Genomic DNA, 27,340 nt, shown 5'->3' with positions numbered 1-27,340 from the left:
GAATTGAAAAAATAAATAATAGGAACACACAAAATAAAGACGCGGTGATCAAATTCATCCCTGGACCAAGAAGGCAGCAAACTTAAAAGGTTCTTATCTATCATTGTACCAACAACACATAGTCAAGTCATTTACCTTATTTATTTACTGAATTTTTCAATGCAAAATACACGATGCGTAAAAAATTACTATTAGATTTTCGGGAACACATTTTTAATAAACTGATGAGTGATGTGGGCCTTTTCTTTTTTCCTCTCCCCACAAAAGGTGATATTAATACTACTGGTACTTTATACGGAAAATTGTATGAAATAACAAACTATTAATTCAAATTAAATGCTATAGCCATAGCTTATTTTAATTGTAATTCGCAGCAAACATCTCTTTTTTTTGCCATCTGATTTGGTATACAATTAGCCATTTTCGGTATACAATTAGCCATTTTATAGATTTCGATATAAAATGCGTTTGTGTTTGTGTTTGTATAAAGCGAGAGAAAAGTGTATATATAAATACAAATACATATATTTTCGTCCTATACACTTATAATTATATAAATACAGATCTTATTATACAAATTACAATGTATAAATGAATTTATACAAAACTGAACAATTTGTATAAAATTGGATGTTTGTAGCGAATTATACAAATCAAAAGCTCCATAGCAAACATACAATTTGTTATGGAGTGCAATTATGCAAACTATAGCTATACCATATAAATATGATTTTTATGTTTGCTAGATGTGAAAGTTGCCCATTATACTATCAGTTTAGAGGAATTAAAAAAAAAAAGTTTGAGGGTTTTCTTATGTATTATCCCCACAATTTCTATAAAATAAACACACCGAGAAAATAGAGCAGCACTCCATTGAAAAATCCAATTTTATGACCAATTGGTTGTTTTGTATAGAAGGATCCATTTGACTTTGACCATACAAATTATTCATTTTTATTACAATAATTTTTTACTTTATTTGAAAAAGCATCATAAAATTTTTAAATTCAACAGAAAGTTACATTTTAAATTTAGAAAACAGTTTATAACTTGTTTTCTAATTAATTTTTATTTTAAAAGTTATATTTAACATTATTCGAAATATTCTTTATAAAAAATATAATTAAACAGGCCTTTTATTTTGAAATAATGTTTATGCTCATTTTACTTAAATATAATTTTAAAAGCAGAAATACATAAAAAAAATAGTTTAGTTAAAAAATATCCCTACCGTCCATATAAGATCATTTTGAACTAAACTATTAGCAGATGACAAAAGTTAACAAACTTCTTTCCAAATTTGAATACCAAACTTCAATGCCAAACACTCATTTTCAAGGGCCTACAGTTACAGTCCAAACCACCCATCTCTTCACGAGTATGAATTTTCATGGGATATATCTAGATGCAGAGTCAGGATTAAGAGTTTGTAGGTTCCAAATTTTCTTTTAAAAAAGAGAGGGGGGGGTTTGAACTTACAACTCTAGCGTGAAAAACATTTTCACAGTTCCTTTCTTACCACTAAACCATCAATCAATTTTGTTAGAGTTCACAAGTTAATATACATATATATTTAATTTATTTTCTAATACAAACAAAGTCTAACCAAAAGCTATTGAATTTGTCTGAACCCATGAATCCCCACCTAGCTATGGATATATCATATATTGAGAAACGAAGTAAACAATAAGATGTACAACAAGCTAACATTTGCCTCTTACAACAATAAAAACCATGGCTGAAACTCAACAAGAAACAGTTTTCAAGTCAGTACTAGAACTAGCAAATAACAATGAAGTTCCAGAAAAATATATTTATGCACAAGGATCAATCAATACCTCTCCTCTCCTGCTGGCTGTGCCACAAGTTGATCTTATCCTTCTCACATCCCCTGACAGACAACAAGAGCTCAACAAACTTCAATCAGGTCTCAAGTCTTGTGGCTGCATCCAGGTCTGTTTTTTCTAATCTTAGAAATGGTCTTTCTTTTTTTAATAATTTCCCCTGTTTCATTTTATATAAGTTAATTTGACTTGACATGAATTTTTAGAAATAAAGACTTTTGAAATTTGTGGTCTAAAATAAGTGATAGATATTTGTGTAGCCATAAATCATTTCATTAAAGGTAAAATTGACATTTTAAAGGTTAAATTGTTATTTAATATAGAAATGTCTCATTCTTTTTTAAACAAACTAAAAAGTAAAAGTGAGTCATATAAACTGAGACACACAGGGCATACTTAGTTTGTGACGGAAGAAAGTTAAGTAAGGAAAATCATAATAGCTTACTTAGCTGAATTTTCAACTTATTGGTTCTAAAGATTTAATTTACCTTGTAATCTCCTCCCGGTTTTCCCTTCTCCATGATTTAGAAGAGAGGGAGGTATTCACTCGAACACCCGGTAAAAAATTCCACAAATAACTAAATAAACTTGTGAATGAAAATAAGGAAAACCAAATTATGTTTACTAGATTTGTTGGTGAAGAGCACTATTAAAGAGAATCACCTACATTAGAAGAATGAGGGGCCAATCTAGCTCTTTGGCTACGGGTTCATTATATATACGTAGAAAAATAATACACGAGGTGTTCACAAGAGGCTTTTTGGACGCTTACCTAGCCAATGCTTAGATCCGGCTCTTTAGTTCACTCTAACATTCCCCATTTGTTCGAGGGACCAAGCTCCTTCGTCCGCCACTGTTTTTTGGTTCACTCCAACATTCCCCACTCAGAGGCGTATCCAAAATATCGAAGGGAGGAGTGCACTATTACGAAAAGATGCATCAAAGATATAAATTTAATCGATTTGATCTTTACGTTCTTATCACTGAATCATTAAATTTTAAAAATAATAGGTCCAACATATATAATACTACTAGTTTTAAATTTTAATATATACATTTGATTTAATTATATAAAAATTTAACCGTGCTATTTTTTTTTTTAGGAATTTCCAATGTTACACACTTGAAAATTTTGAAAGATTAAAGCAAAAAAATAAAAGAAAATTGATCGAAACGCCATAAGTGTTGATAACCACTTGGAGGGGTGGTTATCAACGCCATAAGTGTTGATAACCACTTGGAGGGGTGTTACTAACAAAAATAAGATAGATATAAGATTTAAATTTCTATCTTTGCTTAGAGAGATGCACCCGATCATCATCGTATTATTATATGCTACTTTTACATGGGTTCACACCCAGAGGCGGACCACCCTCAAGAGTGTGGTGCACGTGCACCCGTTCACTTCAATTTTTTTTATATACACGTATATTATGAAATAAGGAATATATAACTCAATGTGCAACCGAAAACACATAAAATGAGTTGGTGTAGTGGTCAAACACCTGGTCGTTAGTAATCTTAGCAACTCGCTGGTTGCGAGTTCGACTGTTCTTTTGTCAATTTTAATTTTTCTTTTCCAATAAAGGCCTAATAAAAAAACCTCAAGCGAGATTCGAAGTAGCAATCTCAGTGTGTACACTAAGGGTCAAGACCATCAAATCATAGAATGAATTATGTTAGATTTTTTAAATTTATATTTATATATACACTCAATTTTATACTTGTTTGACAATATTTTTCGATGAAGTGTCGTTGCTTCACTAACTCACACTCGACTTTAATAGTGCCCCCGGCGTCTTTCAATCCTGAGTTTGCCTCTATTCACACCTCTATATTTAAATAATTTTTTTAAAAATATAACACTACTATATATAATCTAGAGAGGGGAACCCACATAACCCCCTCTAGATACGCACCCCACTTGCTCGAGGGTTGCTGAGCGGGTTATACTAAAATCTCAATAAAAATTAGATACAAATCCATAATTTTAACATTACTATAAGTTCAATACTAATAATCTTCAAAGTTAAATTTAGGCATAATACATGAAGAGCACACTCAAACTTGGTCTCAATTGGCAAGTAAATACTCAAATTTTGATTATGCACATCTAGACACCTCAACTCGTCTTTAATGTAATTGAACACTCTAACTTACAAAATAACTATCTAGACACCTTCAAATTTTATGTGTCACATCAGCGTCAACATTCATGAGACAATAGGAACGAGTTAAAGTGTTTAATTGCCAGTTGATTCTAAGTTGAAGTATCTAGATGTGCACTCTCAAAGTAATAAAGGTCAAGTTTAAGCATTTTTTCTGTAATGTCTTATATTTGTAGTGTTAGCTCCGCTTCAGCTAAGAACAGTAAAAGAAAAAGGGTATCACGGGGATGAACACAAATCTATATGCTCTCTGCACTCTTGTTTACAATATCAGTCTAACATATGATATTGGAAGTTCAGGTCATAAATCATGGAATAGAAGATTCATTTCTTGACAAAGTGCTCGAAATTAGCAAACAGTTTTTTGCTCTTCCAACTGAAGAGAAGCTTAAATATGCCAGAACAGTTAATCAAATAGAAGGATATGGAAATGATAAAGTTCTTACAGATAATCAAAGGCTGGATTGGTCCGATAGATTGTATCTAAATGTGTTCCCTGAAGATATAAGAAAACTCCAATTCTGACCCCAAAAACCTGAATGTTTTAGGTACATCCTTTGCTTTTACTCCGAAATGAACAAGTTAGACATACACAGGGCTAACAAATTACTACTTGGCACTTGACAGTTTTTGAAAAATATATCAAGGATATGAAGTTGTTGAGGGAGTCCCTCCTAAAGGCCATGGCAGTGTCATTGAACGTAGAGGAGAACTGCTTTCTAGACCAGTGTGGAGAACGCGGAAACATGATTGCAAGATTCAACTTCTATCCTCTGTGTCCAAGGCCTGATGTTGTACTCGGAGTCAAACAACATGCTGATTCATCGGCTATTACCATCCTGTTGCAAGACAAAGAAGTTGAAGGGCTTCAGGTTCTCAAAGATGATCAATGGTTCAGAGTGCCTGTTGTACCGTATGGTTTACTCATTAATGTTGGAGATCAAGTTGAGGTAAGAAAGAGTAAACTAAATCATGCTGAATGGCTTCAAATGTGTTGGATTTGTTTTTGAGTGATTCAAAATTTATTGTGTCTTTTAGTTAGACACAATTCTTTTATGAAGAGACAATTCCAACCTTTTTAGGACACATCTCTTCATTGCAAGGTATGATCGCTAGGGAATCTTATTAGCTCAGTTGGTTGTTTACGTGATCTTTTACATTGTTGGTGACAATGCGATTCTCCACCTTGTAATACCCTCCCCTATTTCCCCTCTCTTACCCCCATTTAGGCATAATACATAAATATGACCATTAACTTGGCATCAACTGACAATTATGACCTTTAATTAACTTTGAATGTGCACAAGTAGACAATTAAACTTTTATAAAATTAAACAAATGGACACATTCGTCCTACATGGCACCCTACGTGGAAATTTTGTGTCCTATGTGGCGTCCTATGTGTATTATGCCATGTTTGGACACGTGAGTGTACTTATTCAATTTTATACAAGTTTAAGTGTCTACTTGTGCACATTCAAAGTTTGAGGGCATAGTTATTCGCTGAAGCCAAGTTAAAAGTTATGAAAGGTATGATCACTCTGTACTTGAGATCAACATTATTTGGCTCTTTATGATTTCATCTCCTTCAAACGTCTATCGTCCTTTTTCCCAAATTCTATAAAAGCAATCAAGAGATATAAGAGTTCGCGGGACTTCTATATAAGTGTACATTATATGATTTCCTGAGTGGTTCGTTGTATTTTAGGAGTAGGATGTCATTTTGCTATTTGCACTCTGGTGGCAACGGAAGTCTATTCTGAATCAGTGCCTTAGCGTGCCTCGAACCTGATTTTCCTATCCAAAGTTCTCTTTCTTCTTTTACCATTAATCGTGTCAACTTGAACTGGTTGTTGATTAAATGTTCTTCTTTAGCGTTACCATCTATAATTATTTTCCAACAAAATGTTGTACAACAAGTAAAATTTTCAGAAAAATTTTGTTCCTTGCAGATAATGAGCAATGGCATCTTTAAGAGCCCCGTGCACAGGGTGTTGACGAATGCAGAACGAGAAAGAAATACCCTTGCTATTTTCATTATGCCAGATGTAGCTGTTGAATAGGAGCAAGACAACAGTTTGATCTAGAACCTATTGTTATTCATTTACAAAATATACTAAATGCACAATATGTATCAAAGATAGGAGTAAGGTGTGCGTACACCCCAACCTCCCTAGACCTCACTTGTGAGACTACACTGGGTATATTTATTGTTGTTGTTATTGCACAATATTACGAAACAGGATGAACTGAAAGTTGCTTTGCCGAAAGAACAGAATACTTCTCTAACTAGAAGAAGGAAGAAACAATAACTGGTAACGCACACACATGAACAGTTCATTTCTTCGAGTCTTTGTTAATGATTCAAATGAAACAAAAGTGAAGATTGCTGCGTCCAAACAATCTAAAAAGTGTAGTTAAATAACCAAAAACAGAATGGACAAATTTCTACTGATATTTACTTTTTGATTGCTGTTCGAGTCAGCTTTCACGCACCTTGACTAATTTCACAATATACTTGTTATCTCCTACCAACAACATGTATTAGGTAACTCTGTCTACCTAGACTCATATGAGGTAAAGAGAGATCATGAGTAGAAGGATCTAGGTGACAAACTGAGTCAAGCATAAAACATTCCGCCTTACTTCTAAGAAAACTTAAGCTATTGTTGATTAAGTTCTAAAATGAAAAAAGTTATCGAGACGAACTATTGTTGTTCTTGAATTATTTTTTATTAAATATAATCCCAGTAGTTTTTTCCAAATATGACATTGTTACTCTGATTTGGGATCTGGCTCCACTCCAATTTCCCCAAGTTCTTGCTTGGATGTGAGGCACATGACATAGGTAAAAATTAATTGCTAAGATTTGATTGATTATAATAAAATTTTAATTATAATTTAGATAATTAATATTTCATAAAAATAGTAATGTCATATATATATATATTATCTTTTTCATAAATATATTATAAAAAAAAATCTCTTTTTTCTAATTTTTTTCCTGCTAGTATTATCATCTGTTTTTGTCCTAAATATGTTAAATATTTTCTATTTTTCTATTATTTTTTTCGTGCGAGTATTTTTGCTATTAATTACATTTGATAACCAATTTTAAAGAGAAAGATCAAAATTGCAATCTAACACTAACTCAATAAAAAAAAAACAGAATGTAAATACTCGTAGAGAAAAAAAAAATAGAAAAAAAGAGAATTTTTTTTATAATATATTTATGGACAAGATAATATATTTGTATGATTGTGACATTACTATTTTTATGAAATATTAATTATCTAAATTATAATTAGAATCTTATTTTAATCAATCAAATTTTGGCTATTAATTCTTACCTATGTCATGTGTCTCACATCCAAGCATGAACTTGGGGAAAATGGAGAGGAGCCGGATCCTCTGATTTGATCTTTTTTCACTCATTTAAATAAGGACACTGCTTTAGAGAAAATTTTGTCAATAAAGAGTGGTGAGTAATTAACAACTCCATAGTACATAAATATATTCCTTTATTTCCTTTTGAATTTTCTCTTTTAATTTAATTTATCGTTTATAATTTTCTTTATTGGAATTGGTTGGGGAGAGAGGAGGATGATTAGGTTAATCTTAGCTTTGAAACAATGTAATATAATGTCTTCCATATAGCAAACATTAAATAACACAGAAACCAATTAACTCAATATTGGTTGGTATATTACCTATTATCCTATAAACAAGTTATGCAATATTATGATTACTTCTCCTACATACGCAAAATATAAAAACAAAGAATCGAATTTCTCTCTCAATTTTTTCCCCTTCTTTTTTCTAATAATTACTCCTACATAATTTTCATCCAAGTTTGGTGAAATAACTCCTCCTTGGGAAAGTGGTAGGGGTGGGGACACAGAGTTTAGTTTATTTATTTTAGGTCAGTTAATATATATATATATATATATATATATAATAAGCTCGATAATTATGTGTAAGATATACGGATTACCTATTTCAATAAGTAAAGATAATTTGATGATGTAGGAATTTTTTTTATACTAACAGTGATATAACTTAATATCATACGAGAATAGCATTTCTTAAGTTGTTGTATTTCAAATAACTAACTACTATTTCCATTTCGTTTACTAAAAATGTGATCTTTGACAAATAAGAGAGTTGATTCCTTTTAATTATTATTTTTACTCCTTATGCTAATAAACATGAGAGGAGATTAATAAAATGGAAAACAAGAGTAAAGTAACAAAATTGGGATTAAAAAATAAGAATAATTTATTTTAATTTTTTTTTTCAAGAGTGTGCAAAATATAAATGTGGCAACCAAAGAAAAATGAAGAACTAATATGTTTTTTTTTTATATTCTGATAATAGCTACTATAATACTCTCAAAAATTTACTAAAGGAAAGTTTCTGATTCAAATCTCTCTTTTGATTCATTTTTAAAAAAATCTTGTTATTAATTCTAGAAAGCAAAAAAAGACTAAAAAGGGGGAAAGTTTTATAGGACCAACAGCGAGAATAAACCACCTTACTTTAGGTGTTTTTCTTTTCTTTCAATTTCCCTTTTTGTTTTGTTTTATTTATTTTCACATCTTTTTTTTTTTCATTTCAGAAATGGTTTAGAAAGGTCATCCTTTATTGGATAAAAAATGCCCTTAACGTATAAAAATGGTTCAAAAATATCTTCCTTCCACCTATTGGGTAAAAAATGCCCTTAACCTATTAGAAATAGTTCAAATTTACCCACCTTTTACCTAAAAATATGACTATCAACTAATAAATACTATTTAATATGCCCGCATTTTGTGCGATCTTAATATATTTTAATAATAAATATAATATTTTTATAATATTGAAACATTCTTAAAAATTCTTTTTAGCCTTCAAATTTAAATAAATTAAAACTCAATTTAAAATTTATTTTACTTCTATTTTTTAATTATCTAACAATTTTAGTCTTTTAACATTACTGAGATTTTTGTATCAATTATGTTAAGTGATACTGTATATACACTCAGAAAAAAATTGAACAATAATTATCTTACTATGGGCATATACATAATGAAATTCCTCTTTCTCCGTGACTAAGACAATATTTTTATACAACATACATTCAGGTTAATTCACACGTTAATTCATATATTTTATTTAGAGAAAATACATTTATTAGGTAAGAAAAATATTTAGACAAACAAGCAAGAATTTATTTTTAAAAAAACGAATCAAAAGAAAACTAAATAATTGTCAACGTACAGTAAAAAAATAATTGACATGTATAATTAGAATTAGGAAATATTTTTGAGTCATTTCTATTATGTTAAGGGATTTTTTTAATCTAATAGGTATATGAAAGAGCAAATTTGAACCATTCTAATAGATTAAGGGCATTTTTTATCTAATAGGTGGATTGAGGGCATTTTTGACATAGGTGAAAGAAAGGGCAAGTTTGATCTAATAGGTGTGGAAGGAGGACATTTTTGAACGATTTCTAATACGTTAAGGACTTTTTTAACCTTTTCCCTTTAATATAATATGCTGAAAATAGATTTTTTTTAACAAAGTTACTGCACGTTGCCCAAGTATCATAAAGTCAGTAAATAATTTTTTTTAACCAAGGAGTCATGCACTAAGTAGGTGTTTGGATATAGGTTAAGTTGAGATTAGGAAAAAATAGTTTTCGAAGTTGAAGTTGAGAAATGATATTTTAGAAATTGAAATTATATGTTAAACAAACAATTTTCCAAATATGAATAAAATCTCATTTTAAAAAAACTTACCAAAAAATCAATCCACCAAACAATTTTTTTTTAAAAATAAAGGGAAATGTTTAAATACCTTTCAAAATTGTTTTTTGTCACTTACTTTTTTGACATCGACATTAAAAGTTAGTGGAAGTTAATTGAAGAGCTTAACTAATTTTGTTGCATGTGGGGACATGAAGAAACACAAGAATCATATGGATTTTGACAGTCATTAGATATTATATAATCAAATCGAAAAAATGAATGAATTAATTAATTTTCTCACACCTTTAACTTTTGATTTCTCACTTGGTGTTTGAGTAACTTGGATTTATGCATGTTCAGTCACTTTAGGAGTAAAAACATTTCCAGTTAAAAACGACTCCATACTTAAAACTACATACTCCACTTGTTATAAGAGCTTCTGACTATAGACATTAAAGTCAGCCTGTCTGAGAATGTAAATTATGTGGTGGATACGATAACAAATATGAGCCTTCTACATCAGTCAAGAAGCAACATTTTAAAATTTTCCGTTCGACGTATCGACCAACCCAGACCCCGTGCTTGTCACCAATGGAAGTTAAGATAAAACATGCTTTCATTCAAAATGTACTAATTAAAAATGAAAGAATACCTACCACACCCGCCTTCCATTCCCTCACAGGAAAATAGCTTAACTTGCAAAATCATATAGTGGTCCACAGAGTTTGTACTTTATGTAACATGCAAGAAATAATTGGGGGAAGAATTACGTACCTAATGAAAGTTTGTTGCTACATTTTTTACTATTTTATTTTATTGAATTTGAATGAAAGTTTGTTATTATGATTATTACCTTAGAGAGGGACCCCAATATCCATGTCATCACCAACTAAAGAAAAACGACTCAGCAGCAAATTTTAATTAAATTTTAAAGGACCTTTTCACCTATATATACAACAAGCCTAAAAAACATCTATCACAATTCACAACTGAAAAGAAAAACCAATATTTCTTAATATTAGTTAAAAAGAGACAAAACAAAAGAAAAATGGAATCTTGGCTTCGTATTTTGTTCTTGTTTGCATGCCTCTTTCCAGCTTTCGTTGAATGCCGGATTCGACGTTACAACTTTAATGTAAGTATTATTAAAAAAAAGCATTATCAGTATAATTTAACTTGTTATAGTAACTAATATACGATATGATGGTTGGTTTAACACAGGTGATGATGAAGACTACGACTCGGCTGTGCTCTAGCAAGCCCATTGCCACTGTTAATGGCAAATTCCCAGGACCAACAATCTATGCTAGGGAAGGTGACAATGTGCTCGTCAATGTTGTTAACCATGTCAAATATAATGTCTCTATCCATTGGTATGTAATTATATACACATATTCTTACATAAATACTATAGTTTAATCAATTATAGCAATGTTAGTCACAATTTTATCACCAAGTAATGTTTATTGCATATATTTACCGCGATGACAATAATGTCACACCTATGATTTGAGCATGTGATCGATCTAAAGTAATTTTTGAACCACCTTTATTATTGCACTAGAATTTTTCAGTATGTCAAGGGAGATTCAATTGAACCCTTAAGTGACGTGATTGTATAAATATTTCTGATACACTAGTTGGTTCATTCTTTTTACACAATGTTTTCATGATTTGGTGTGTGATAGGCATGGTGTGAGACAACTTAGAACAGGTTGGTCAGATGGACCAGCATATATCACACAATGTCCAATTCAGCCAGGTCAAAATTATGTGTACAACTTTACCATCACTGGTCAAAGGGGTACACTCTTTTGGCATGCTCATATTCTATGGCTAAGGGCCACTATGCATGGTGCCATTGTCATTTTGCCTAAACTTGGTGTGCCATATCCATTTCCAAAACCTGACCATGAAGCTGTTGTTGTTCTAGGTAAAAACATAAATTACTCCACATGAACACTTTGTTACAAAAATGAGATTAAATTAATTATTTTAATGGTTTAATGCAGCTGAGTGGTGGAAATCTGATACTGAAGCTGTGATTAATCAAGCCATTAAATCAGGATTAGCCCCTAATGTTTCTGATGCTCACACAATTAATGGTCATCCTGGAGCCATTTCACATTGTCCATCCCAAGGTAATACATATAACTAGTCTATACACTGACCAAGGGGCGTAGCTATGTTATAGTCAGGGTGTCCAATTAAGTAAAATGATACATGAAGTGATTAAATAACATATTCTGGACACCCTTGATAGAAAAAATGTGTTGTAGCTAAGTGGTTTTAGACACCTTGAAAGACCCTTTAGGTGCTCACGTGATATAGTAACTTTTGATTTTTGAATATGCAGGTGGATACACATTGAGTGTTGATCCTGGAAAATCCTATATGTTACGAGTAATCAACGCTGCACTCAATGAAGAACTCTTCTTCAAAATTGCAGGTCATAAAATGACTGTGGTCGAAGTAGACGCTACCTATGTTAAACCCTTTAAAACAGACACAATTATAATTGCACCAGGCCAAACCACAAATGTAATTGTCACAGCTGATAAAGGTTCAGGGAAATACATGGTTGCTGCATCTCCCTTCATGGACGCACCTATTGCAGTCGATAACGTGACTGCAACAGCCACGTTACATTATTCGGGCACTCTGGCTAGTTCTATTACTACCCTGACTAACACTCCGCCTAAAAACGCAACCCCTGTAGCTAACAATTTTATTGACTCTCTTCGAAGCCTTAACTCGAAAAAATACCCTGCTAAAGTACCAAAAAAGGTCGATCATTCGTTGTTTTTCACCGTGGGGTTAGGAGTTAACCCCTGTTCTAGTTGTAAACAGGGGAATGGAAGCAGAGTTGTTGCTAGTATAAACAATGTTACGTTTGTCATGCCAACAGTAGCTATTTTACAAGCACATTTCTTTGGCATCAAAGGAGTTTATACGACTGATTTTCCTCAAAATCCGCCTTTTAAATTCAACTATACGGGGACACCACCAACAAATTTGGCTACGATGAGTGGGACTAAGGTTTATCGATTGCCTTATAACGCGACAGTTCAGCTAGTTTTGCAGGATACTGGAATTATATCCCCTGAAAATCATCCAATCCATTTGCACGGGTTCAATTTCTTCGCCGTTGGTAAAGGGATAGGAAATTTTAATCCAAAAACAGATCCTAACAATTTTAATCTTGTTGATCCTGTTGAGAGGAATACAATTGGAGTGCCTTCAGGAGGATGGGTAGCTATAAGATTCCGCGCTGACAATCCGGGTATGTACTATAGAAAAAATGAAAGTAACTACATGTTACATTAGTTAAATTGCACCAATAGTACAACTTTTTTTTATACTGTCAGTGTATATAACTTAAATTCACGAAGCATCTTATGAAATTTCAGGAGTTTGGTTTATGCATTGCCATTTAGAGATTCACACGACGTGGGGATTGAAGATGGCATTCCTCGTAGATAATGGCAAAGGTCCTAATGAGTCACTTTTGCCCCCTCCAAAGGATCTTCCAAAATGCTAAAATTTTGAATGTAGGAACACGGCAAAGGCTGAAAGTGAAGAAAAAAGAGTTTATTAGTAATTATGTGTCTTCATTCAACACTTCATTCGAGTAGTTTTTTTCTTTGTCAAATTGTTTGTATTCATTTCTTGAGTGAAACTGGAAAAGTTTTGCTCAAGCAAATTTGAGTAATGATAATATGAAGTTTGTAAGTATACATTCTTTTAACGGTTTCAAATAGAAAGTTTGATAATCTTTGTTTTTCCATCTCTTTCTCTGTTATGACGATTGCTTAGCTAAACGAAATTATCCACATCGAGGCCTTTGTGTAAAAGGTAGACCAATTCTGACTAGTTTGTAATGACAGCAACAACTACACCTTAATTCCGAGCAAGTTGGAGTCAATAATCATTATGACTAGTTAAGGGAAAGTAAGTGGTGTAGAAACTCTGGTCCGTAGGTGTGAAACTATAATGAAGGTGTTAAAAGTAGATGAGCTAGATCTGAAATCACATGAAAGGAAGTTATATCGAAAGCCTTACAAATAAATCCTCCAAATTAATGTCAACTTAGCTAAAGATAAGGCACAATGAAAGATCTCCCAAAAAAAGGAGGCGGCACAATGGAAGAATAAAATTCATATAGATGATAGCTAATAATCAAGTAGAACATGAAAAATAGAACAACTAACACAAGATGTAGCAGTAAACTGTTTGAAGAAATAATAGATACAAATTACAATTTATGCAAATTAAAATTCATAATACTAAATAATTGAATGTATTGCCAAAGCTTGAATTCGAGCATCTAAAAAGGATAGTATACTTACTCAGAGATTCAAGATTTTAACTTTATGGATTCTAGACTAAAATATGTTTTCTTTTTATATGTTAAGTGTATATCTTAACGTACACATATATATAGAATCATCAATCATCTAGCCATAAGCTATTGAATTCTGTCGAACCCCTCTATCACCCCATCACAACCTTATGAAATGGAATTGGATCTCTGGAGTGAATTAGATGATGAATTCAAATTCAAGAAGTGGATGCAATCCTCAATAGCTTCAACTCTTTGAGAATCAAATGTTTGTGAATGATAAGAACTCGACCTGGCCAAGCTTGTTGATGAGACTACTTTACGTGAATTATTCCTTTTTGTGTAATTCGATTTCGAAAAGAAATTTAGTGCACTGCCCACCTTAGTACCTATATCCTTCAAAAAACTCACTGGAGAAAATCCAGAAGAAGATGAAGAACTTTGAAAAGTACTCCAAATAGATGAAGAAGTTGGTTTTTTGTTAGTAGAAAATAATTTTGTGGACTTGTTATGGCTAATATTCATGACTCTTTTACTCATTTACTTGGTAGGTTAGAATTGGGAAAATGCATGATAAAAAAAAAGGTTATTTATTGAGAATTGACGATCAGACCTACTTAACCTACTACTCTAATTTAATAGGACCACTACAAACTTTACTCAAATATTTTACAATTGACTGTGGACCAAACAAGTGTTTAACTCACGTATTTACCTCCCCTTAATGTTAAGCAACACATACTCATATTAAAGGTGTGTTTGACATGAACTAAAAATGTTATATAAAGAAAAATGTTTTCGTGAAAAATAAATGTAGTTTTTTTACTTATGTTTTAGTGATTGGTAAATAACAAGTAAAAATAAGTATTGTCTTAAAATTATTTATAAATGTATATAATCTTTTCAGATACCATGAGAAAGGGGTCGAGGATAGGATGGGGGTGAGCATTGGCATGGGGCCAGGGCGAACCTAGGTTGGAGGACGAGGGGTTAAATTGAAGGGTAACTCACAGAAATTCCACTAGTTTAGGAACAAATTACTTAGATATACGATATTTACAATATTACGAATCTTACAAGATTTTGGTGCGTTCAGATACATGGGGTTATAATTAGGTGTAATTTGTTCTAGATACATTAAATTCAAGTGGACTCTCATGTAGCTGGGATACATAAACAATTCTCGCTTGCCTCCCTCTCATCTCTCGCCACACTCATATATATCTTGATCACATATCTGGTATCTCAAATATATGCAAATCACAACTCTCTCATTATAGTTTGACACAAATTTATCCATAATTTTGACGAAGGAACATATGCGAGCTCATGATAATCATATAATTCATCTCCAATTTTAAACCATCTTATAATATAAATTAAAACCATGACTTGGCTACTAGTGTGGTTGGGAGTTGGGGGAGGGGGGAATGAGGTGAAGAGGAGTCGGGGTAATTAATGTGGAATATCACTTATGAACAAACACACCCTAAGTCTAAACCTATTTAATCACAAGCAATAAATGGTGTCTGGAAGTATACGAATACGAGCTTGATGTAGAAGAAACAGTTGATGGGCTATGTTTCACTAACTTTGTTACGAATATCCCCATTCTTATATTAGTAATAAATTTGTATTGTAACTCTTAAATTGACAGGAATTCTACTTGTAGTAATTAGTTAGGTAGTGTTTTATTTGCCTTATTAATTCTGACATTGTCCATAATACATCATATTTTTGAAAGACCGTATTCTTCAAACTATTTTCTTTCTGTCTAAAATTGTGAGTTTGAGTCATCAAGAAAGTAAAAACAAATTATATGACACTGATTGCAACGTCAAAAGTAGTATAGATCACCATGATTAACAAAGTAACTTAAAATACTTAACATGATTATAAAAAGTTCTTAAAAATATTACACACTTAATAGACTGAATCTGAATAATTAAGATTCTAATATCGCAAACAAAATGATGCCTAATACACTTTCGACAGTCACATAAAGCATTTTGTAACTAGTTCCTACGAGGTGCTCTTAATTAGGCGTACATTTTTGTTTATCTATGATAATATTTTATAGTTATTTTCAGAAAAAAAAAAGACAATTAGGATTCTGTAATTTGCTTATTTTTAATTTTATAATTATAATTTAACATAACTTTGTGTTTGAATTTTAAGATTTTGGCCTTTATAATATGATGAAATTTTGAGTTTGAGCTCCTCTTCTTGTTATTTTAAGTTCCTTTCTCCCTTTTAATTTTGATATTTTTTAATTATAAATATTTTATTTAGCCTATAAGCTGGTTGAATCGAACTCGATCAAGCTTCACAGCTTGTCTGATTTACTTGCAATGGGCTAAAAAGCTTCGTTCTTAAATGGACGATAATTTTTAAAATATAATTTAATAGGGTTGATTAAGAAGATTAACCCCATTGTTAATTCTTTTAATCCAATTCTATTTTAGTACAATTCTTAATCATTCAAATTTATTAAGTAACTAGAAAACATAGTCACGCTTCGCGCGGTATATTAATCAATTTAGTAAAGATTTTTTAAAATACAAATTTTGTCAAACAAATATGATGAAACTCTTCATGTTTTTGAATTAAATTTTTTTTATAAATATTCATGAAATATAGATGAACTATTCTTTTTATTATTATATCTTCTTTAAAAAGCGAAAAATATATAATAAGATTTCATTTTCAAATACGAATTTTTGTATGTGATTCTAATAGTAGTAGGTTTATTTCTTTTATTAGATAGTACAAAATATTTATTTTCTGAAAATTTCTTTCACTAAGAATAAAACAATAAAACTTCATTAGGAATCAAATAACTAATCCAAACTCATTGAGATAATCCTTCTTGGCTTGTACTTGGGAACACCAATGGCGAGCCTGATCGACTTTAAATCTCTTATTTTTTTCTTCGCATATGTTTCTCACAAGGTGAAGACGTAGTCATCCTTCAATCTTTATACCTTTGCTTCAAAAGGAGAAAAAATCTCCTCTTTTCGATCATGTTCGTTCGACACATTTTTTGTACACATAAAATTTATAATAAGCTCAAAACACTAAAAAAATGAGGTAACAATATAATTATGCATAAAATATAAAGTAATAATGTAATATAAATATATACTTTCGGCTGAATATCACTCCACTATTTTTAACATCTATAGTTTGTGGTATTTTTTTTTTAAAAAAGAAGAGAAATCACAGAGAACAGGAAAAGTATTAATGGAATAAAGAATGATTATGTACTTCAAGTCTTGAGGAATAGCCTCTTATTTCTCAAAGGAACAATAAGTAGATGAATTTAATTAGTTATGGGGAGAATATGCTTAGAAAAATATTGATGATTAACAGAGTTTAAATAGCTATTAAAAATTAAATATAATCATTAATGTTGCAATTATTAAAAAATAAATGAAGTGTTGCAATTAGTGCTAACGTTTTTTTTAAAAAATTAAAATATAATGCTAACGTCTTTTTAAAAAAATTAAAACGTAGTGCTAACGTTTGTGTTACTGCTAATTTAATTTTAAATTTTAAATATATAGTTAATTCCAATTATTTTGTAATATAATACCAACAATTTCTGTTAAAAAGTTTTTATAAAAAATTACTCTCTTTCTTTATTAGTAGCATTTATTGCATTTATTTAAAATAACTTTTCCTTCCAAATGTAACAGCTAAGTAAAATTACTCCCTTTCCTTATTAATAACACGGTAAAGTTACTCCCTTTCCTTATTAATAACATGGTAAAATTACTCCCTTTCCTTATTAATATAACACGTAATTTCTTCAATTAAATAATTGTTAAATAGTATTGGAATCATTCATTAACCGCAATAAATGCTAATAATAAAGAAAGAGAGTAAGTTTTTATAAAAACTTTTTAATAGAAATTGAAGAAAAAAATTCAAAATTCTGAGAAAATAGAGAAATAATAATATTGGCCAATGAGCTATGCCACATTAGCGGACTTATTATCCAGCTTTATATATATATATATATATATATATATATATATATATATATATATATATATATATATAGAGAGAGAGAGAGAGAGAGAGAGAGAGAGAGAGAGAGAGAGAGAGAGAGATTTATTGCATTTATTTAAAATAACTTTTCCTTCCAAATGTAACGGCTAAGTAAAATTACTCCATTTCCTTATTATAACATGGTAAAATTACTCCCTGTCCTTATTAATATAACACGTAATTTCTTCAATTAAATAATTGTTAAATAGTATTGGAATTATTCATTAACTGCAATAAATGCTAATAATAAAGAAAGAGAGTATTTATAAAAACTTTTTAACATAAATTGAAGAAAAAAATTCAAAATTATGAGAAAATAGAGAAATAATAATACTAGCCAATGAGCTATACCATATTATCCAGCTTTATATAGATATATATAGATTGAAAGATAAAATATTAAAAAAAATATACTTGATATTACCATGGCAAAGTTAGAAATTTTGCCAAGGATATTTAGATTTAAAATATAAGTATGAAAATAAATTTCTGACCTACATATTTCATATATATGTATATGGGTATTTTTATTTTAAAAAAATAAGTATTAATATACCGACTTTAAGATGTCGATATTTTAAAGAATATATATATTTAATATACCGACCTCTTGATATCGATTTTACTAATTAAAATAAAAACTATTTGAATAGCGACATCAAAAGTTGATATTGTCTTAAAACTAATAGCTTTAATATGCAGACATCCAGAGGTCAGTTTTTGTTTGTTAAAACTAAAATAAATAAATAATGAATATCAACTTTCGGAGGTCGGTATAAAAAATATTAAAAAAATTAAATTTATCAACCAACGAAGATCAATTTGTAGATAATCTTTAATAATTTTAGTAACAACGTATTTTATATTTGATTTGTTAGATATACCATTAATATATAAGTCCCCCAGAATCCTTCTGTCACGATCCAGACCGTCGTGATTGACACCTACACAAACCCTCTGGTAGGAGAACCATTACTATAACCCAAACAAACAAATTTTATGAAAACTAAGACATTTAAAGATACAAAAGCAGGTTTAAATAACTATAAAAATTGAGTCCCCATAAACTCCAAGGCTTAAACAATTAACTAACCAAACTAATGCGGAAGAACAACCCCTAGAACCTGAAAGTCAATGTACCAAAACTCTACTAACAACAAGTCTAAGAACAAGGGGTACAACCCCGAAACTAACAACACCTTAAACAATAATCTGAGTTCGAAAAGAGTGGACTTAAACAAGAGAGACTCATGGCAGCCTGAAAGATATGACTCACCCTTGAATCCGGTCACACTCAATAGTCACCTAGCTGAGGTCTATCAAAAGCCACCTGAAGATGCCCTGTACTCAACAAAGAAAGAGCAAGTGCAGTATCAGTACACAACCACAGTGTACTGGTAGGATCACGCGGCTATCTCAATAAGTGTAACATACATTAGTGAATACAACAATATAATCACATGCACATATCGAACATTTACAATATCATCAACATATATGAACAATGAACAACTTCACGATTCTCACATATCACAGTTATATCAATTTAGAGCAACATACAGTCTTCCAATATCAATCATCATTAGATATGAACGTAATCATCACAAGTAAATACACAACACAATCCAATAGTCCTCTCACGGAACCCAATTCAATGGTCCTCTCATGGAACCCACACCCAAACTGTTATCATACCAGAATGTGGTATCCGATCCAATGTTTATGTCGGAATGTGGCAACCGATCTCATATGTATGTCGGAACATGGCAACCGATCCCAGTTAGTTATGTCGAACATGGCAACCGATCCATTCAACACACCACAATCACAATCACAAGTATATTCTCAATAATCATACAATCAAGAAGTGATTTATGGCATACAATTATTCGTTCATACTCATACAATTAGTGTGATCAACAATGCAACATTTGCATACATACATGCATCATAATGAAGCAAGAACAAACATATATCACACAATCATAGAATCACAACCATCACCTACCTCAAATCTAAGCTTGAATCCCTAAGAAACTTGATTCTTCCCTTTCCGGATTCATTCTGCTTGTTCTTGGTCTACAAATAATCAAATATAATACGGAAATCAATAAATAATCACTAATTACCCAAATTACTAACAATTCTATGAACCCTAGATCAAACCCATGATCCCAACTATCCAAATTGGGGTTGTTTCCACCATAGAATCTATAACAAAACACTCTCCCATCAATATTCACCCATTCCATTACGTTCTATGGATCGAAAAACGGATTCAGGGAGTGAAAAGCTTACATTTAGCCTCAAGAATGGTGAAAAATGAGTAGGAGTCGCCTGGGGTTCGTTCTTTATCTCTAAAAGTCGAAAAATGCATAATAAGGTCGTTTAGGGATTTATTAACGACCTTAAGTCGCGTCGAGCCCGCCACAACGGCCCACATCCCATGGTAGTGGCCCCGCCAGAGCGGCGAATTCCAGCGCCAAAGCGGCTGGAATGAAACAGAGAGCTATTTGAGAATTCCAAAATCCTCATTTCACAACACACCATCATCCCACGACACTCAGAAAAAACTCGTTCACGCTAAGATCAGTTTTGGGAGTTCTACTCACCCAAATTCAATTCCGTAAAGTCACACGAAATCCTTAACGTATTAACTATCCACTCATGTAATCAAATTCATTAATAGATCTCTCATTTGTTACCAGATTTCCCTACATCTTAAAGACTCCGATTTCGTCCAAATCTGGACTAGGTTGGGAAAATTCAATTACTACGAAAAAGTTTTCCTGCCCCATTGACTTTTCCATAACGATGGAAATCAGGTCATTACACCTTCTATCTGTATGCATTTTCTTTAATTATAATCCATTTGTTTATAACTCAAATGTGCAAACTATATATGTAATACTTTTGACTGCTGATGAAAATATAATGTAACATCCTCCACTTTCTGTCTTCTTTCTTCATTCCATTTGATTTGTGTATCAAAAGCTTGAAGGGATCTTTTTTAATTTCATAAACCTGTGGGCCTAAAAAGAAGCAGAATAGAGCAATCTTTTTTGTCCCAAAGGAAACTGGTCCACTTTTAGTTTTCTTTCTTGTTACTGTTATTTTAGCTAAATGATATTATGGCCAAAATGTACAAGTGCTTGATTTAATAATAATAAAAAGAAAGGCAGTTCAGTGCACAAAGCATTCCACGTTCACATAGGGTTCAGAGAAGGGCGCACCCAAGAAATGTGACGTAGACCGTCTACATTATTTCTTTAATCAATTTGAAGAAAGGTATCAAGAATCTTGTTGTAAAAAAAGGTAAGAATATGAAAACACCAAGCCAATGGGGTTGTGGGACAAGATATATAAATATATATGGTCTTAATATACTTAAAGAGGACTATATATCTAGTTAGAATAAAGTGGCAAAATGCTTTCCTCTGCAACTTGCAAGAGGTTCTGCTTTAAGAAAGGAGTGGGCCAGTATAGTATTTACTGGAAAAGTTTCTATGAATGGTAATGTTGCTTTGAAATATATTCTTTCCCTCACATTCGAGGGTGTGACATAGTAATCAATAAATTATGTAAAACAACAATCAAGATAGATATCAGAGTCTCAAATTTCAATGGAGATTAAAGACGCCACATAAGTAATTTCTAGCAGAGTTATTTGATATCCGTGTTATAAAAACCAGAAGATAATAGATATCTAATAAAATAATGGAATAATACATAAATATGTATTTAACTTGGTTTCAATTGACATCTATGCCTTATAACTTTGGATATGTACAAGTAGACACTTAACTTGTATAAAATTGAACAAGTAGACACACGCATTCTACGTGACATAATACACATAGTATGCCACATAGGACGCAAAATTGTCATGAAGGACGCCACATAGGACAAATGTGTCTATTTGTTCAATTTTATACAAATTTAAGTGTCTACTTGTGCACACTCAAAATTGAAGGACATTGTTACCAAATGAAGCCAAATTAAGGAGCATATTTATGTATTATAAGGTACGCGCAAGTTACTTGACACAATTACTATAAAATTTAAAATAAAATGGTCCTTGGCTTTGTGGGGTGGGGGACCTATATATAGTTTGCACTAAGGTTTTATTGATACTTCCAACAGCAAATTATGACTGTAATGCCACCAAAATGGAGAACACCAATAGAAAAAAGTGGCATAATAATGAGGTAGAAGAGAACGTGAAATTAACAGTAACAGCACAACAGAACAAAGAAATCAACTTTTCATTTGACCCCTTATGATTTGTAAGTCGTTGAAAAATCATTTCATAAAAAGAACAAATTTGAATAATCATTTAATGATTTCAATCACAAGAAGGTGGTGCTGGTGGCTATTTTGGTTGGTGGTAGACAAAATAGTACTACAAAATAGTGTTTTCCTATCCTTAACTGTTGCTAAAGCTCCTCTTTTGTGCTCTCTAATCATTAGATCTTAAATTATTAAAAACAATTCCACTAATCACCCACTCTCGCAGCAATTTCAAGTTAATATACAATAATAATTGTGTTTATAGTCACGTATTTATACATATTTCATGAATTTCTTAATAATAATAAAAATACGACTATGCAAAAGTTTGTGGTTCGCGTGAACCCAATGTTATGTTCTACATCTCCACTGACTAACCATTAAGTTATCAATGATGTGTCCAGGGCCAGATTCAGCGCAACTCGATTACTTTTATGAGATATCCTCTACCTCGCCCGCTAGCATACCATACCAAGCAACTCTGTTACTAAAACTTAGGCTGATGAAAATAAATCGCGAAATTAACACACTTTTCCATGAACAGATTCAAAGAACACCAAAGTTAGAGGGGTAAAGTATGAATAGAAGTGATTAGTTTTTCACTAATTACAAGTAATTTTATTGAACTATTTGCTCAGGAACTTTCAAATATTAACTCTGTTTTTTTAGCTTAAAAAATAAAAAAAGGATAAGAACATAGAGAGAGCATCAACTATCTTGAGAAGGCAACATTTCCTGTTTAGAGTTGATGAACCTTCGTTTCAATTTATTTGTCATACTTTTCTGTTTCAAAATAAATTTTTCTTTCTTCTTCTTTTTTTGACTACTCGTCCATTCTAATTTTTCATTGACATGTTTAAGACAATGTTTCTTTAATTTAACATTACAAGATTCAATAGTCTTTTTTACATTTTTAAACTTCATCTCAAGTCAAAATTATACAAATAAATTGAAACGAAAGGAGTAATAGTTACCCTTCCCCTGTGGGAGATAAAAGCTTATTCTGTCAAGTTGATTCATATGAAAAGTAAACAGACCCCAGCATGCTGCTTGATGAAGTGGATATTGACTCAACAATTATTTAGGATGAGGTGAATTTGGTACCACGGAATACGAAAGTTATTTTTCATGAAGAAGTTATTTTCTACTGTTAGGTTACCAATTACTCCCTCCGTTTCAAAAAAAATGATCTAGTTTGACTTGACACGGAGTTTTAAGAAAATAAACAAGACTTTTGAATCTTGTGATCCTAAATTAAAGTTATGTCAAATGTACAAAATTGTCCTTTAATCTTGTGGTCTTAAACATGCCACGTGGAAAGTTGAAATAAAATGTTACCAAAACAAGAAAGAGGTCATTCTTTTTTAAACTGACTAAAAACGAAAGAAGGTTATTCTTTTTTTGAAACGGAGGGAGTATATATGTTTCAAGAAAAACATTTTTAGTCCTTTTCTGTTCGATTATCTTGTGTCTGATACAAGGTGAAATCGTGGCACCAGCCCCAAATTATGAATTTGCCTTTACAGTTAAATTACGTTTTGCCAATCTTGGATAGGTCTATCGGAGATAGTCTCTCTACCTTTCCAAGGTAAGGGTAAGATTCAAGACTGTGTACACACCACTCTCTCCGTAGCCTATGGTAAGAGTAGACTGTGTACACACCACTCTATCTGTAGCCTATTGGTGAGAGTACACTAGATATGTTGTTGTAACTTGTAAGGTTGTTAGCCAGGGCTTCCCCGTAATGCCAATTGCATTTTTTCTTCCTTTCCCTTGCAGTAACAATGAGCAAAAGGACAAGATGAAATGAATGATGAAAATAGTGCTTCTTCTACAGAGATGAAAACATGGAAATACTACAAACTAAAACAACCACAATATTCTCAAGGAACTTTAATTACTTGACTTATTGCTAACCATCTTGAATTACCAGTAATATTAACACGAAACAGTGCTCAGCCTTCTCACTAAACCTTCTACATCTCGTACATTTGCTTGCTGAACTCTATGAATTATCGCAGCAGCAACATAATTATCTTAATCTTCCAACATACTTAAATCAAACCTCTAAAACACTCGAAAAGACAGCAGATAGTTGATCAGGCAGAGCAGCGCGTGTTTTTTGTTTTTTCTTAAGAAATATTGATATCACATAGTATTGTACTGACCAAACTGAAGTCCCTGCAGAATAACATTATGCATTCCATGTTCATGCAACTTTAGTCCATATGTTTTGAATCCTATATCTGCTTTTTGATTTGACAAATTGTACGGTTTTTGTGGAGAAGGAACAGAGTTTTCAGGGGAATTGGAAGATGTATGATTCTCAGGCGATATAGATTTCATTTCTGTAAGATTGACAATGGTAATGTCATGTATACTTGATCTTCTCTTATCTTTACCCCCAGAAAGCTGTCTGATAAAATACTTCTGAGCATGACTCGCTACTTGTGTTGGAGTTCTTGTAGTCACAAAATTGCGAGATATATTTCTCCAGTCACCTTTTCCGTACTTTTTCAGCCCCAACAGAAATTGCCTGACCAAAATGTAGAAAATAAATTCAAAATTGCCGTAGCATTAATAAAATTTGTAACATGAAAGTCACACAACTCAATTTTTTATAACAGTAAAGTCACTAAACTAACCTGTGTTCTTCCTCGGTCCATGGGATTCCTTTTTTTCTTTCGTATTCAGAAAATCGATTTGATGTGTTTCTCTTGCCATGAGATGGACCATAGAATGGTTTGTTGAAGTCATGGAGGACGCCTTCTTCTTGATCATGATTAATCCAATCCAATGTGAATGAATTAGTACTAGGAATTGTAGTCAAGTAGCCAGGTACTGGTACTAATCCAGCTTCAATATCAGTAACATCATCAACCAATTCTCTATACTGTTTGATCACATCATTCACCGTCTTTCCGGGGATCATTGCTGCTACATTATACCATCTATCAGGAGTTTCCTTATCAAACAACGCGAGCGCGTCCTCAAACATCTTGTTTTCTTCAGTAGTCCATTTTGTTTCCTTGTTTTCCTCAAATAACCAATTTGAGTTTCTAAGGTATGTTGTTGCTTCAGAAGCAGGAGAAAGAAATCCCATTTCCCTGCTCATGTTTTCTTGTTCATTTACAAATTACAAATTACAAATGGCAGCCTAGCTAGTTGTGTAATGTGTTTTAATTTCTTGGTAAAAATGATGAGAAATGGGTGTTTTTTTTGGCATCAAGAATGGGAATCTGAATAAGACTTTTTGGAAAGTAGTATAAGGTGAGGAATCTAGAAATTATGACCACCAAACTTTCCAAAACCCAAGGAAAAATAAGGGGAAAAAGTAGATCTTGCTAGTGAAATATTAAGCATTTGAGGTCTTAGGTGTCCTATAATCTACACTAGAAAGTATAGGAGAAGCTACTAATAGAAAAAAGAAGAAAATAGAGTTACTATTATATAGTAGTAGAAAAACTAGGGCATACAAATGAAGGGGCAAACTTAGAGAAAACAGAAAAATTAACTATTTTCCTCTCTTGTAGAAGAGTTTTAGAAATGTTTGTGATCAAGTAAATAGCTCTACGAAAGAATGAAAATGAAAAGATTTATACAAGTTATATGTTGCGTTACCATTTTATAGAAAATCGTTACATATGAATATATTATATGTATGTGATTCGTTACCGATGCTAAAAAAAATCATATTATGATAAACAAGACATTGAAGAATTGTTCATAGATAAAAGGATTCTTTGCTTTTTCATAATAAATTGGAAAGTGTATAATAGGAATCAAAAAGTATATAGTGAACGACCTTAAAAGAAATGCATGTGCATTTGCTAGCATTTTTTTCTTCTATTTTTATCTTAGTTAAATATATATATATATATATATATATATATATATATATATATATATATGTATATGTTGGTATTTCATTAGGCATGACAGTTGAGAAATAAAGAACAAAATATTTGCCAACTCACCTTAAGTATTCTTAGAATGGTGTTACTATTTCTTCTTAGACAATTTTTAAAAAAATAAATATTATTCGTAACACACTATCTAAAGAATCATATTTTTTATATTATTTATAAATAGTTTAATTTTTTAATTTTTTTTTTCTTATGTCAATCAAACACGACCATTTAAACTGAAATAAAAAAGTTTTTTTTTTTTAAAAAAAGTATTATAGAGAGAGTAAAAAATATAGTGTTGAGATGTCATTGGTTTATGTGGGAGGTTTATTTTGGGTGTATAGAGATAGAGATCCTCAGACCTCAGTCTTAAGACAAAAAGGACAACCTGTCATTGCCCATAGAGCTGCCTGTTGGGACACAAAAAAAATAATTCAGGACTCCATAGGCATTGATACTGTTATTCTTTCTTTTCTTTTCTTTTTAGGTGAATTGTTTTGGTTATTAATACAGATGTTAAATAGACGAATTGAATTGAATTTGAGTAGGTTAAAATAAACAGAGTTAATAGAGTATGTATATGGTTTTATTAAAGTGTAGTATTATTTTAGTGGGTATAAATAATAAGACAGTTATTTTTTTTCATGTTACATGTAATCACTAATGTCATAATCTACTAATAATTATCCTCTCAAAGAATTCTTACCATTTATAAATAATGTCGGAGTCAGAAATTTTATTAAGAATGTCCAAAAATAAATAGTGTCACACATACGCACGCACGAACGGGCGCACACACAAAAAAAATTAAAAGAGAATACTATTTTGTTGAAAAAGTGTTTTTACTAATGGAGCTTTGGATTTAACAATTAGTTCGGAGTTACTTGAGTCATAGATGTTATCGAATTATTGTATATATCTTAAATGGGACAAATCAAAAGTATTAATATTGGATCGATGTAGTAAAGTTTTATTACAATTGACTTGAATCTCCTTAAAAGAA

General features: G+C 31.4%; 6 protein-coding genes across 15 annotated transcripts in view; 4 read left to right on the top strand and 2 right to left on the bottom strand.

Moving 5' to 3' along the window:
• The window catches only part of LOC125827363 (tubulin beta-2 chain), a 461,890-nt gene that overhangs the window by 46,950 nt on the left and 387,600 nt on the right, over window positions 1-27,340 (bottom strand). Inside the window, exon 1 of one of the 10 annotated variants that reach the window (XM_049506671.1) lies at window positions 18,450-18,454. The exons of 7 other annotated variants lie outside the window; for them this stretch is intronic. The gene's annotated coding sequence lies outside the window, so the exon portion shown is untranslated. Of the gene's footprint in view, window positions 1-851; window positions 857-18,025; window positions 18,031-18,449; window positions 18,455-27,340 lie in introns of those variants that run through there. 2 more of the 10 variants (XM_049506672.1, XM_049506669.1) reach the window with 2 other exon arrangements.
• LOC125827362 (GDP-Man:Man(3)GlcNAc(2)-PP-Dol alpha-1,2-mannosyltransferase) overlaps window positions 1-27,340 on the top strand; it is a 267,662-nt gene that overhangs the window by 190,391 nt on the left and 49,931 nt on the right. The window lies entirely within an intron of this gene.
• Window positions 1,668-4,575, top strand: LOC125827420 (2-oxoglutarate-dependent dioxygenase 11-like). The gene is made up of 2 exons (XM_049506733.1): window positions 1,668-1,953; window positions 4,313-4,575. The coding sequence occupies exons 1-2, from the start codon at window positions 1,735-1,737 to the stop codon at window positions 4,535-4,537; spliced, it is 444 nt and encodes a 147-aa protein (XP_049362690.1). The 5' UTR covers window positions 1,668-1,734; the 3' UTR covers window positions 4,538-4,575.
• On the top strand, window positions 4,696-6,075 carry LOC125827463 (jasmonate-induced oxygenase 2-like). Its single transcript, XM_049506778.1, has 2 exons — window positions 4,696-4,962; window positions 5,965-6,075. Exons 1-2 carry the CDS (start codon window positions 4,696-4,698, stop codon window positions 6,073-6,075), a joined length of 378 nt encoding a protein of 125 aa, XP_049362735.1.
• LOC125827355 (laccase-4-like) lies at window positions 10,785-13,521 on the top strand. Its single transcript, XM_049506662.1, has 6 exons — window positions 10,785-10,879; window positions 10,966-11,117; window positions 11,433-11,677; window positions 11,757-11,885; window positions 12,101-13,027; window positions 13,155-13,521. The coding sequence occupies exons 1-6, from the start codon at window positions 10,793-10,795 to the stop codon at window positions 13,283-13,285; spliced, it is 1,671 nt and encodes a 556-aa protein (XP_049362619.1). The 5' UTR covers window positions 10,785-10,792; the 3' UTR covers window positions 13,286-13,521.
• LOC125827385 (transcription factor DIVARICATA-like) lies at window positions 24,578-25,559 on the bottom strand. Its single transcript, XM_049506701.1, has 2 exons — window positions 25,075-25,559; window positions 24,578-24,965 (listed from the first exon to the last, which is right to left on the bottom strand). Exons 1-2 carry the CDS (start codon window positions 25,542-25,544, stop codon window positions 24,578-24,580), a joined length of 858 nt encoding a protein of 285 aa, XP_049362658.1. The 5' UTR covers window positions 25,545-25,559.

This window comes from Solanum verrucosum, unplaced genomic scaffold (assembly GCF_900185275.1).
Source record: "Solanum verrucosum unplaced genomic scaffold, falcon-dt-bn FXZP01000138.1, whole genome shotgun sequence".
NCBI lineage: Eukaryota > Viridiplantae > Streptophyta > Magnoliopsida > Solanales > Solanaceae > Solanum > Solanum verrucosum.
This window is presented reverse-complemented; position numbering and strand designations above follow the sequence as displayed.